A 12,057-nucleotide genomic window follows, 5' to 3' on the forward strand; every position below is an offset into this window, starting at 1 on the left:
CTCTCCTGACAGCTGTGTCCCCGCAGGCCTGCTCTCCCTCCCATGGCCTCTAACAGCGGTAAGTGGGACAGAGAGGATGCCAGGCAGAGGGCTTCACTGCTTCTGGGGGGTCTGTGGGTCTGTGCTGGCTGAAGAGCCTGGGTTTACACCCCAATTATGTCACCAGCTATGTGTCCTTGGCAAATCTGTCCTTTCTCTGGGCCTCAGTTTTTCTGCAAAATGGGTTTAGACATTATTTTGGGTCCCGTCCAGCAACAGCACCCAACTAAAACACCCTTTTCTTATTTCTGGACCTGCCCATCCTGACAGAAAAGCCTCACAGGTCAGAAAGATCTGAGAGTTTCCAAAGCTGCCACAGGCAGTAACACCAGCTCTTCCCGGCGCTCCTCCTAGACTTTGCGCGAACCCAAACTCAGGCCCACCCAAACTGCAAGCCAGAGCACTAGGAAAGGGTCATGCTCACAGTGGCAGAGAGTTACGGGCTGGTCACAAGTCTTGGCCCAGCCACTTGGGCCAGTCACACCCCTCTCCGTGAGCCTGTTTACTCATCTGCAAACTGGGGACAATATGTTCTTCAAAAAAATGAAAGGACCGTCGTGGGCTCTGAGAGAGGGATGAGGCATGCTAGGAGCTTCGTACCACCCCGCCTCACAGCAGATGTGAAAGCTATTCTCGGATAGTTAATATAAAATCCTAGGAAAAGGCCCCTCGTCTTCTGGGAGGGCAGCAACGGCAAACATAAAAACTCCTCTGTATCCCAGGAGAATAGGATCAAATCGAAAAACCCAGGCTTGAAATAACGTGTGCTGGCAAGTTTCCCAGGGGACACTGGCGGGTCTTTCCACCACAGGCACAGTGACCAGCCGTGCTCGCGGAGGCTGCCGAGGAGGGCTGGGGGTGCTCGGGGCGGCACTCACCTCAGGGAGAGGGAGTAGTCATGCTTGCTGGTCTGGCTGTTCCGGACAAGGTAGCTACACTCCTTGCAGAGTCGAAGCAGGTTCTCAGCGTCTCCTCTGCTGATGGCTCCATGATACCATCTGTGGAGAGGGCAGAGAGCAGTCAGAGCCCAGCATGATGGGATTCCCATGGCCCTAACCTGCCTTGGGAGGCTCAGCACCCGCAGGGAGCCTCTCTACACAAGCAGGCATGCACTGGTTCATTCCGTGGGTATCCACTGCCCGCCTGCTGCTGCCGGGTCCTGGGGAAAGCACAGCAAACAAAACCCAGTCTCTTTTCACAGGAAGCTTACGCTCTGGTGCAGGGAGTCAGGCCACAGACACTCAAGTCATCACAGAGCACACAGTGTGAGGACAGGCACCATGGAGATGAAGTGGCATAGGGTCATGTGGCTGGGGGCTAGTGGGGGACTATTTCAGGCAGGGTGGCCAGGGAGGCCTTTTCAAGGTGCAGTGGCTCATGCCTGTAATCCCAGCACTTTGGGAGGCCAAGGCGGGTGGATCACCTGAGGTCAGGAGTTCAAAACCAGCCTGGCTAACATGGCGAAACCCCATCTCTACTGAAAATACAAAAATTAGCCGGGCGTAGTGGTGGGCGCCTGTAATCCCCCTTACTTAGGAGGCTGAGCCTGGAGAATCACTTGAACCTGGGAGGCAGAGGTTGCGGTGAGTTTAGATCACACTACTGCACTCCAGCCTGGAAGACAGAGCAAGACTCTGTCTCAAAAAAAAAAAAAAAAAAAAGAAAAGAAAAAGAAAAGAAAAAAAAGAAGAAAAAAAGTGACATTTCAGTGTAGACCTGCAGGAGGGGAGGAGGGAAGCCAGAGAGGAGCTTTCTTGGTAGACAAATCAGCAGCGAAGGCCAAGGCAGAAAACTGCCTAGAGTGCTCTGGAAACAGCCAGGGGCCAGCATGGACAGACACAGGCAGCAAGGGGAAGGGGTGGGCAAGAGGTCTGGAAATGGGGCTGCAGCAGGGGCTTTTCTCTGTTTGAGCAACAGGGAAATCATCAGAGGGTGCTGACGGGAGGGCCACGCTCTGACTCAGGGATGTGTGCAGCGACACGGATGGTGGGCAGTGAGGTAGCTGTCCGTGCTCCTGCCAGATGGCTCTAGCGCCACTTGAGCCTGTGGGAATCCCAGCATTACTGCTCCCAGACACCCAACATGCCAGAGGAGGGCAGGCGGCAGAATCTGAGGAGAGGAGTGCCATGCAGAGGGCCCGACTCATCCCCCATCTCCCATCAGAGGAGGAAATGGGCGCAATAATTTTCTTTCTTTTTTTTGAGACAGGGTTTCATCCTGTCACCCAGGCTGGAGTGCCGTGGTGCGATCACAGTTCACTGCTGCCTCAAACTCCAGGGCTCAAGCAATCCTCCCGCCTCAGCCTCCAGAGTAGCTGGGATTACAGGTGCGTGCCACCACACCTGGCTATTTTAAAATCTTTTCTAGAGACAGGGTCTCACTATGTTGCCCAGGCTAATCTCGAATTCCTGAGCTCAAGTGACCCTCCTACCTCACCTCCCAAAGTGCCAGGATTACAGGAGTGAGTCATTACATCTGGCCTGATTTTCCTTTTGTGTGTGTGTGTTTCTTTTTTTTTTTTTTTTTTTTTTTGGTTTTTAGAGACAGGTTTTCACTCTGTTGCCCTGACTGAAGTGCAGTGGTGTGATCACGGCTCACTGCAGCCTTAAACTCCTGAGCTCAAAGGATCCCCCTGCTTCAGCCTCCCAAGTAGTGGGACTATAGGCACGCACCACCAAGCCTGGCTCACTGATTTTCACGACTGGAAGAGCTAACAGTAAAACTGCAGGGCAAGAATAAAGATCCTCATTGCCCATGAGTGGACACACTCAAAATACATTCCTGTTTACATGATGGTCTCTGTGGGGCAGTGGAGGGGGTGAGACTGAGCCATGAGAGGCAGAGGCACTGAGCATTACCATGGCTGGAGTGTGCTTTGTCCACAGAGACAAAAATGCTGCTCCAAATGGTGGCTCTGCTGCCCACTGGCCAGGCAAGCCGCTGACCAGGTGGCTTCTATTATGGGAGGATCATGCCAACCTCTCTTGGGTTGTGAGAATGTAACAAGTGGCCCCACAGAAAGGGCTAATGTAGAGCCTGATGTGGGGCGAGTCTTAACTGACGGCAGCTGCAGCATTAGTAGAAAGAGACTGCCCTCCAGACCACGTGGTGACATTCCCATTTACAATGGTTGCAGGCCCCTGCCCATCCAGAGGCTGCATTTTACATTTCCAGGTGCAAGTGGGGATGCTGCCTCCCGGTGCCTGTCTCAGAGTGTCCTGCAAACCGTGCCCCTGAGAGTTCCAGCACTGACATTCTCCTCAGAGAAAAACCCACACCGCCCATCCCCGTGCAATTCCCCCCACTCACAAGGCAGAGCTCAACAGTTAGTAGCAGTGGCCACAGCAAAATTAAAACTCTAAGAGAAAAAATCAACTTTAAAGTCAAGGACTGGAGAGTAAATGTGAGTGTCCTTGTCCAGTGGGAATGTGGCCAAGCGGTGGATGGTCCAGGCGGTGGCCACCAAGCTGGACATCCGGAGGGGAGACCTTCTAGGGGAGAAGGCAGGAAGAGCATGCAGACCACAGACCCCATTCTTTCTAAAGGTACAGAGAAATATGTAAAGAGGAACGTGAAGTTGGGGAATGCATGGGTTGCCACAATTAAAACACCACAAGTAAAACATTTCCTGAGACATGAAGGCCCATGTTATGCTTTAGAAAGGCTACATGGCTGTAATCAGGAGAAACAAAGACAGCACTGACTTCGGAAGTAGGAGTTAACAGGTTTGGGAAGGCTGTGTCCTCTGGGAGATTTCACTGTGTAACACACCCTCAGTGAATGGACAAAAACGTTTTATTAGAAAAACAAGTCCCAGCCATTTGAAGCTGAGCCGTCCTCAGGGAAAGGCCTAGAAGTGGTCCCTGGGGAGGTGCTGCCTGCCGTCCACCCTCCCTGAGCTCAGGAGCAAGCCCTGCTCTGAGGGGGGGCACGGCCTCTGGATTCTTGTTAAGGGGGATCCGGGTGGTTAACACGATAAGCTACCAGTCCCTTCCCCAACCGCTCCACACAGAGGCAAGGGCAGGGGACAAGGGGCTGAAAAACAAAGGAGAGAAGGAGCAGAGGGTGCTGGATCTGGAGGCCAGGCCGGCACTGGCCAGCCTGTCAGCAGGAGGCTGGAGACCAGGAGTCAGGCTGGGCTGGGCGATCCTGTGGGGGGCTATGGCCAACTGTTGGGCCCACGTAGGCCTTGCTTCACCTGGAAAGAGCATCCAGGCAGGAGGTCATCTCAGGGATGGGCTGGACCTCATGGGGTTGGCCAGTCAGGTCAGAACCAGGGGGATTAGGGAGACTCAACTTTCGTCCCTCACCCCAGCCAATACCCATGAGCTCATCCAGTATTTACTCACCACTCACCATATCCTTGATCTCACGGGGCTGACGGAGGGGGAGAGAGAGTCAACAGAGAGATACAGGAAACAATTCCAGATAGTGACGAGGGCTATGCAGGCATCCTGGGGTTACGATAAGGCAGTGACTGGGGTTGGGTGAGATGCCTGCTTAGAAATGAACAGACAGGGGAGGCCCCTGAGGAGATGACATGTGGCCTGAGAACATAAGAAGGAGCCAATTGTGAAGAGCTAAAGAAAACATCTTCTCTGCAAAAAAGGCAGCAAGTGCAAAAGTCCTGAGGTAGGAATGCGCTTGGCACTCACAGAGCAGAAAGGCGGCAAGAACGGCCCAGGCACTGTGAGCAGCGGGCAGGAGGTGGGCCCAGTTCTTGTGCTCAAGAGGAGAAGTTTGATTGTAAGAGTCTTAAGAGATGTTTGCCCTGGGAAATCTTACAGACGGTCGGTCAGTTTGGCCTGAGGAGGGGTCAGAGAAGACAAGTCAGGATGCTAGTGCAGTAGTTCACATGGCAGGTGGCTGCGGAGGTGGAGGAATGATGGATTCTGGTCGTCCTTTGGAGGGAACACTGGCAGAATTTGGTAAAGCAACAGATGCTGGTGTCCGGCAAAAAAAGGAATTACGATGATGCCGGGTTTGTGGCTTGAGCCACACCTAGTTAGATGTGACACCTAGTTAGATGTGTTTATGGAGGTGTGGAAGCTGGGGGAGGAGCAAGTTTTGAGGAGAAGATCAGAAGCCCAGTTTTGAACACGTTAAGTTTGAGATGCCCACTTGTCAGCCAAATGGAGATGCCAGGAAGCAACTGGACGTAGGAGTCAGGAGCTCTGGGAGAGGTGTGGGCTGGTGCTATGCATCTGTGAGTCACCACCAGGATCCTGGGAGAGACAACCCAGGGAGAGCACGTAGTTGGAGACTGAGCCCTGCAAAGTCGGACCTTCAGGTCAAGAAGAGGCAAGGAGCCAGCAGAGGAGATGGAAGAGTGGCCACGGAGGCAGGAGGAGCACCAGGCCCAGAGGCCCAGAAGGAGAGTGGTCAACTGTGGTGACTGCCACGGAGGACAGAGGGGGTCGTCTGGGGACCCAGGCTGGTTGTGGTGGGTGAGAGAGAAGGGGAGGTGACAGAGAGGTGAGAAGTGCTGGCAGCTCTTTGGATACTGTTCATTCATGCAACAGCTATTTATTCAACACCTGTTACGTGCTGAGCACTGTTCTGGGCACAGGGGATGCAGTGGTGACTTAGACAAGTTCCTGCCCTCATGGAGTTTCTGTTCTCAGCAGTGGCAGTACCTAGAGAGGAATGTTAGGTCAAGGGTTTTTTTGTTTTTTTTTTTTTAACTTATGTTGGCAAAGTTTGTTACTGGGACATGTTTATACACTGATGGTAATGATGGAGGAAGGAAGAGGGGTGTGTGTGGGGCTGCCTCCAGGAGGCAGTGGGGACAGACCCTGAGCACTGGAGCAGCCTTTCTGCTGTCCCAGGAGGCGAGGCAGGTGGTATGGGCACCTAGGCAGATGTGTGCCTGCCCATCCACGGCCACCCCATGTGACCCGGGGCATACCCCCAGTGCCTCGGTCTCCCCTCCTACCTCCCTCTGTGCTAGGGTGGAGGAGAGGTTCAGACCGGAAGGCGCCTCCTGAACTCTAGAGCAGCATCAGTCCAGCGGGGGACGAGGTGATCCTCTTTAGTGGGGTCATCAGGCTCTATCCAAAGTGGGATTTTACCTTAAGCACACCCCTTGGGTGATGAGTCAGGACTTCTGACTCATCTTGGGGAGTTAATCGTGGAGAGACGAGACGATGGGAGAGGAAAAGCCAGTCATGACGCTGGACTTGGCTGGGGGCCTCATCAAGCGGGAATGGGAAAGGAAAGGCAGCCCAACTCCCCCTGTCTTGCGATGAAGGCTGAGTCCGGGGATGGGAGAGGGCAGGCTGGGCCCAGACTGACCCCGGCAGATCTGGCCACTGCTGGTCAGGATGCACGCCGAACATCTGTGGGTCACAGTTTGTTGATTAAAAGTACACAGTTTGATCAGAAATAAGCAAAACCTGCCAGATGATCTGCACAGCTGTGAGACATGATTCACAGCACCGGCTAGGAGCACCCCCCACCCCCCCCCCGCCCATGCGCCCTGTACTGCAGGAGGGGAGCACTCACAAAGGTGGCAGAAGCCTCCAGAGGTGACAGCACTTGCTTAAAAGGGTGGCATATGACGTCATTCGGAAAACCCTGCATCCTGCTCACCGAGTGAGAATTTCCTGTGAGGGGATGCCCTGCTGGCCATGCCAAGACCAGAATCCCCGGGCCAAGACAAACACAGTACATGACACACACCAGGGAGGGCTCACGAACTGTGCGTGGTGTCAGTGAGTCTTGTGGCCTTATGTGTGCCTACTCAAAGGGTGGCAAGAGCAAAGAGTAAGTGGAGGACAGAAGAGGGGAGAGGGTAGGGACTGGGTCACGAGGTTGGGGGCACTCTGACCCATGAGTCCTTGCCAAGGCTCTGCACCACTCTGGGCTCTGATGTTCTCATCTAGGCAATGGGCTAACAACCCTTTACTGTACATTTTCTTGTTTAAGCAGACAAGACACCTGAGGACACCAGCGCAAGTCCTGCACCTGCTTTGTCAAGTTCCTGGAGAAGCTCATTCTAATCCAGGTATGAGGCACGGTTAGAAACTGAAAACACAGTTTGGGGACAATTCACAGAATGAATGGCAGGCTAGGGAGGTGGGACTTTATCCTGGGGGTAATGTGGAGCCACTGAAGGTTTCAGAACAGAGCAGGAACCTGCACCCAGGGATGATTTGGCAGAGCAACGAGATGATAACCATGGCCAAGGGGAGGGGCAATAAAGGGCTGGGCCCTGCACAGTGCTGGGGGCAGCAAGGACAGAAAGGGATGTCGGACCTTGGAGGCAGCATGGATGGGACTTGGCCATTGACTGGAGGTGAGAAACCTCTGGGCAAAGGGGCTGAGAAAACCTGCATCAAGAGTGGAAAGGCCTTGCCCAACTCTAACAGTATCAAGCAGACATGGAGCAAGAACACGACTGTAGCTAGAAAATAAATCTAATTTACACGCAGTTTTACACTTAGGGGAAAGGATTTAGTTTATATTTCGTTTTTCCAAGAATTTATTTGCTGCATGATGAAATGAGAAACTAGGATGTGAAAAGGAGGAGTGCACCCTGTAGACTCTTTTTCGCTGTCCCTCCTGCCATTGAAGGTAAGGGTGGCCACATAGTGTGGACAGCGTAAGTTCAGGGCTAGAAGCCAGGAGGTATGTGTTCTAATCCTGGGCCTACCACTGGCTGGGTGGGAGCCTTGACCTTCCAAGAGCCTCAGTCTGCCCATGTGTACACGGAAGCGGAGGTAGGGGCAGACTAGAAGGCCCCTGGAGTTCTAGCATGTCTCAGTTTGGGAATTTTTTTTTTTTTTTTGAGACAGGGTCTCGCTCTGTGGCCCAGGCTCTATTGCAGTAGTGTGATCACAGCTCACCACAGCCTCAACCTCCTGGCCTCAACTGAATCTCCTGCCTCAGCCTCCCAAGTAGCTGGAACTATAGGTGTATGCCATCATACCTGGCTAATTTTTGTATTTTTTTTTTCTTTTTTCTTGTAGAGACAGGGTCTCACTATGTTGGCCAGGCTGGTCTTGAACTCCGAGGCAAGTGATCCACCCACCTCGGCCTCCCAAAGTGCTGGGATTACAGGTGTGAGCCACCACACCTGGCCCAATCTATGGATTTTTAAAAGAAGATGACATGAAAGAGAGGGCAAAAACTAGGTGAACTGGGAGGTGAGGTGGGGTTTTGGCTCCCTCAGAACTTACATTTGCTTCTCCAGGGGAACAGCAGGATCCACCCTTTCTCCTAGGATCCCGCAGAACTCGGGGCTCCCATGTTTGATAGGCTTAAAGCCCCCTCCAGGGGCACGAAGCTGGCGCCGCCGGTCCCGCGAAGGCGAGGGGGATGACTGCCGCTTCTCGTTGCCATTAAACTGTGCTGTGGGGAGGGAGAGAGAGAAAGTGCAGGGTTAGCAGAGCTCAGCCCAGGGAGCTACTGTGATGCACAGAAGGGTAACGTTCAGTTGCTCTATTTGGCACTTTACGACTTGCAGGAGGAAGGGTTTCAAGCAAAGAAATAACATGGCACAAAAGATTTTGGCTTCCTAAGACAGGACACCCACGTGGTCACAGCCCAATGGGGCATGTGAGGGGCTCGTTGAGCCTCCGGAGGCCACTGAGCTCAGCCTTACCCCCACAGGAACCTCTCTGCAGCCTCCAGCAGTGGGGCACGGCACTGCCTTGGGGGAGCTCTGCCCTCAGGACAGTTCTCAGGGGAAAAGGCTGTTTCTTGTATTGGGCCAAAAATCTGCCTCCAAGTGGCTCCTCTCCTCCTCTCATCCCACCTCAGGCCATACTGGCCACATCTGTCCCTTTCCCTGGGATACTCCTACAGAGTGCCACTTGGGGGTCATACTACATCCCCTGTATTCAGATCCCCTGCATGGGTCCAGGATCCAGCGCCCAGGTGAGGTTGAAGCAGTGCCTAAAGCACAGGAAGGGCCATTCACATGCTCTTCTCCCCGCCCTGGGCCTGTGGGAGCATCGTTCACTCCCAGAGGCTGGGGGAGGATGCTCCTTGAGGAAGACCCTGGAGACACCACAAAGAACAGAAAGCACTGAGCTAAAACTAGAGTTGCCAGAGGGTTCCTGGAGACCAGTAGTCCACCTTGCCAGTTATCCAGATGGGCCTGTTTTCTTCTCTGAAAAACAGGGATAATGACAGCACCCATCTCATGGGGATTAAAGCCGGTGACACACCTATAAATCTTAGTAGTGTGCCTGGAACGCAGTCTGTGCTGTTATTATAAATCACACTTATTGTGTCTGCTCAATGCACACACAGTACTAGGCACCTCATAGAAGCAACTGAACCAACCTGAGTTCCTCTCCTAAGCCTGTCAGTGATTAGCTGCAAGCCTCGGCTACGCTACTGAACCTCTTCGAGTCCCTGTTTCTTGTCCCACCAGGCTGCTGTGAAGGTCAGAAGGGAGGATACTCCAGGACCTGACACACAGAGGGTGCCTAAGAAACAAGGCCAGAGCCTGCAGAAGAAGGTTCCTGAAGCTGAGGCCAGCTGCAGGCCCACAAACATGTTCCTGGCTGTGCCACACAAAGGCATAAACCTCTCCTCTAATTAGCAAGCATGATTGTGGCAAGCTATCCTCCAAGCCCGGCCAGACACACGGTAATCAACCCCCATGCTCACAGGAGGACCTGGAGAAACCTCAGTGCCAGCGGGGAAATGTGCTGTCTGCTGAAAGCGAGGAGTGTGATGAACCTGTTCTGCATCTCAGCTACTGAACCATCTTCCCTATCAGGGACTATGGGGCATTTCTGTCCCTCTAAGACACTCTTTCTCCATTAACCATTTTGGAAAACAGTGGGAAGGGAGGCTCTTGCCAACAGAAGGCTCCAGAGACACCGGACCCACCCACTTTCAGGACTGTGCCGAGCGTGTGGTCAGCCTGCTACCCAGCAGTGACACCGGCAGGTAGTCCACCTGCGATGACGCTCCTAACCACTCATCCACATGTACTAGGCACAGTTCAAGGCTGGGAAAATAGCGGTAGGCGCAAGAGACAAGGATCCCTGCCTTATGGAGCGCAGGGGCCTCGTGAGGAGAGACAGGCAATAAATCAATCTGCATATCAACGGCTGGTGACAAGTGCCACTGAGAAAAATACAGCAGGGCAGGAAAGCCCTCTCCAAAGGTGACATCTGAATAAATACCTGAAGCGAGGGAGGAACATCTGTAGGAAGGACACTCCAGGCAGAAAGAAGAGCAAGTCAAGGGCCCTGGAGTGGGACTGTGCCTAGAGTGAGACACAAAATGACCCAGAGTGACTGGAAGGGAGTTGGGAAGGAAGCTGGGCTTCCCGGTCTTAGGAAGGACTCTGGCTTTGTTCTGAGAGACGTGGAGAGCCGTTCTGACCGGGCGCTTCCTTACATGATTGCTGTGCTCAAAAGAGAAGGAGGCAAGGGGTATGTGGGAACACTCTGGACTCTGTCTGATTTTGCTGTGAACCTAAAACTGCTCTAAAAAGTACAGTTGGCTAATTAGAGGGACAGAGAGCACACAGGAGGGCAGTGAGGCAGTGCCCGCCAGTGGTCAGATCTGGCCACATTCTGCAGGCAGAGATGGCAGGACTTGCCTGTGCATGCAAAGTGCAGCGTGAGAGGAGGACTACGGGTGACCACAGGCTGTTTACCTAAGCACTAGAAGGATGGGCTGGCCTTACCCACGAGAGGAAGACTCACCAAAGGCCCTAATTAAGATTCCAGGAAAGCAGCATGGAGGCCACGCCTTAGAGACACCTACAGCTCCATGATGCCAGGGTGGGTGGCGTGGAGAGGGGGCAGAGCGAGGACTTGCTGGGGGTTCCTGACCTTCCTTCTGGCCGCAGTTCCGTCCTGTGTCCAACCACACACAGACAGGAATGACCTCAAGGCCTTCCCAGGGGACAGGTCCTGGGGCTGGAGAGTGAGAAGGCCCTTTCCCATCAGCTGATAAGGGGGCTTTTGTGGTGGTGGGCTAAAACCTGGAGCTGGGGCCCTAGCACACACATACTACTGGCATCTACCCCTCCCTGGACTTCCAGTAGCCTGGATCTCCCACTGGGGTTCCGGCTGAATGAGAGCACCCTCATGGCAACAAATCATGGGACATATGGTCTTGGACAGGAGGTTGGGAGAAGGAAAGAGGTGAAGCAGGTTCTTACCCGAGCCCTCACTTTGCAGAGCCCTCCATGGGTGACCTTGGGCAGGGGAGAGCACTGGGGATGGATAGACAAATTGGGGCCACGTCATCCTGGAGACCCTTTCTAAAGAGCTTGGACTTGAACTTATGGATGGGGATAATCAGAGAATGGGCTTTAGAGACCTCTCTGAGTGCTGGTGGAGGGTGGGTTTGGGGTCAATCCTGAAGACGGGAAGAACAGTCAGGGAAAGGTGATGGAGGCTGACCCCTTCAATGACAGCAGGGATGTAGGAGCTTGACTACTTGTGGGAGTGAGCCTGGGATGACTGCTGTGTGATGCCCAGATTTCTGGCTTGGGGGAGGGTGATATTCCCCACTGGGATGGGCACAGAAGGAGATATGGTCAGAGAGCATGGGACCAGCCTGTACTTCTCCACGATACCCCCTGCTGCTAATTTTCTGGTTGTTAGGAATAGAGAGGATACAACTCAGCAGGCATCCTGGCCCATGGGGCTGCCAGTGTCAAAGGGCAGCGGAGTGGCCTGGCATAGGAAGGGGACTAAGCGGCAAGTGAGGTTCTAGGCTTAGTTTTGCCACAGGCTCAGGAGACCGAGGGACCAGATGAATTACAAGTCACTTTCACTCCTGACATCCTGGGGCTCCACTGGCTAAAATCAGGATTGGGGGATTTCTGCCAATATAATTCTCTACAATCGATGTCCTGATACAGAGGCATGGAGCACAGAACATGATTGTGGAGCGAGCCCAAGCTCTTCGGCACAACCCAAAAGGTTCTCTAGGACCCGGCTGCTTGTCCAGTCTCAGGTCAACCAACCTCTTCACCTGACTCATTCCACTTACCCTCCAGAGGTCACCTATTTCAGGAAGACTTCCTGGACCTCACCT

At 53.5% G+C, this 12,057-nt stretch overlaps 1 protein-coding gene across 1 annotated transcript in view; it reads right to left on the reverse strand.

The window, feature by feature from the left end:
* SHB (SH2 domain containing adaptor protein B) overlaps positions 1 to 12,057 on the reverse strand; it is a 148,717-nt gene that overhangs the window by 29,027 nt on the left and 107,633 nt on the right. The window contains exons 4-5 of the mRNA XM_021927365.2: positions 8,220 to 8,391; positions 918 to 1,037 (exon numbers count right to left, since the gene is read on the reverse strand). Coding sequence (XP_021783057.2) covers positions 918 to 1,037; positions 8,220 to 8,391 — 292 coding nt within the window. The remainder of the gene's footprint in view (positions 1 to 917; positions 1,038 to 8,219; positions 8,392 to 12,057) is intronic.

This window comes from Papio anubis, chromosome 13, assembly GCF_008728515.1.
Source record: "Papio anubis isolate 15944 chromosome 13, Panubis1.0, whole genome shotgun sequence".
NCBI lineage: Eukaryota > Metazoa > Chordata > Mammalia > Primates > Cercopithecidae > Papio > Papio anubis.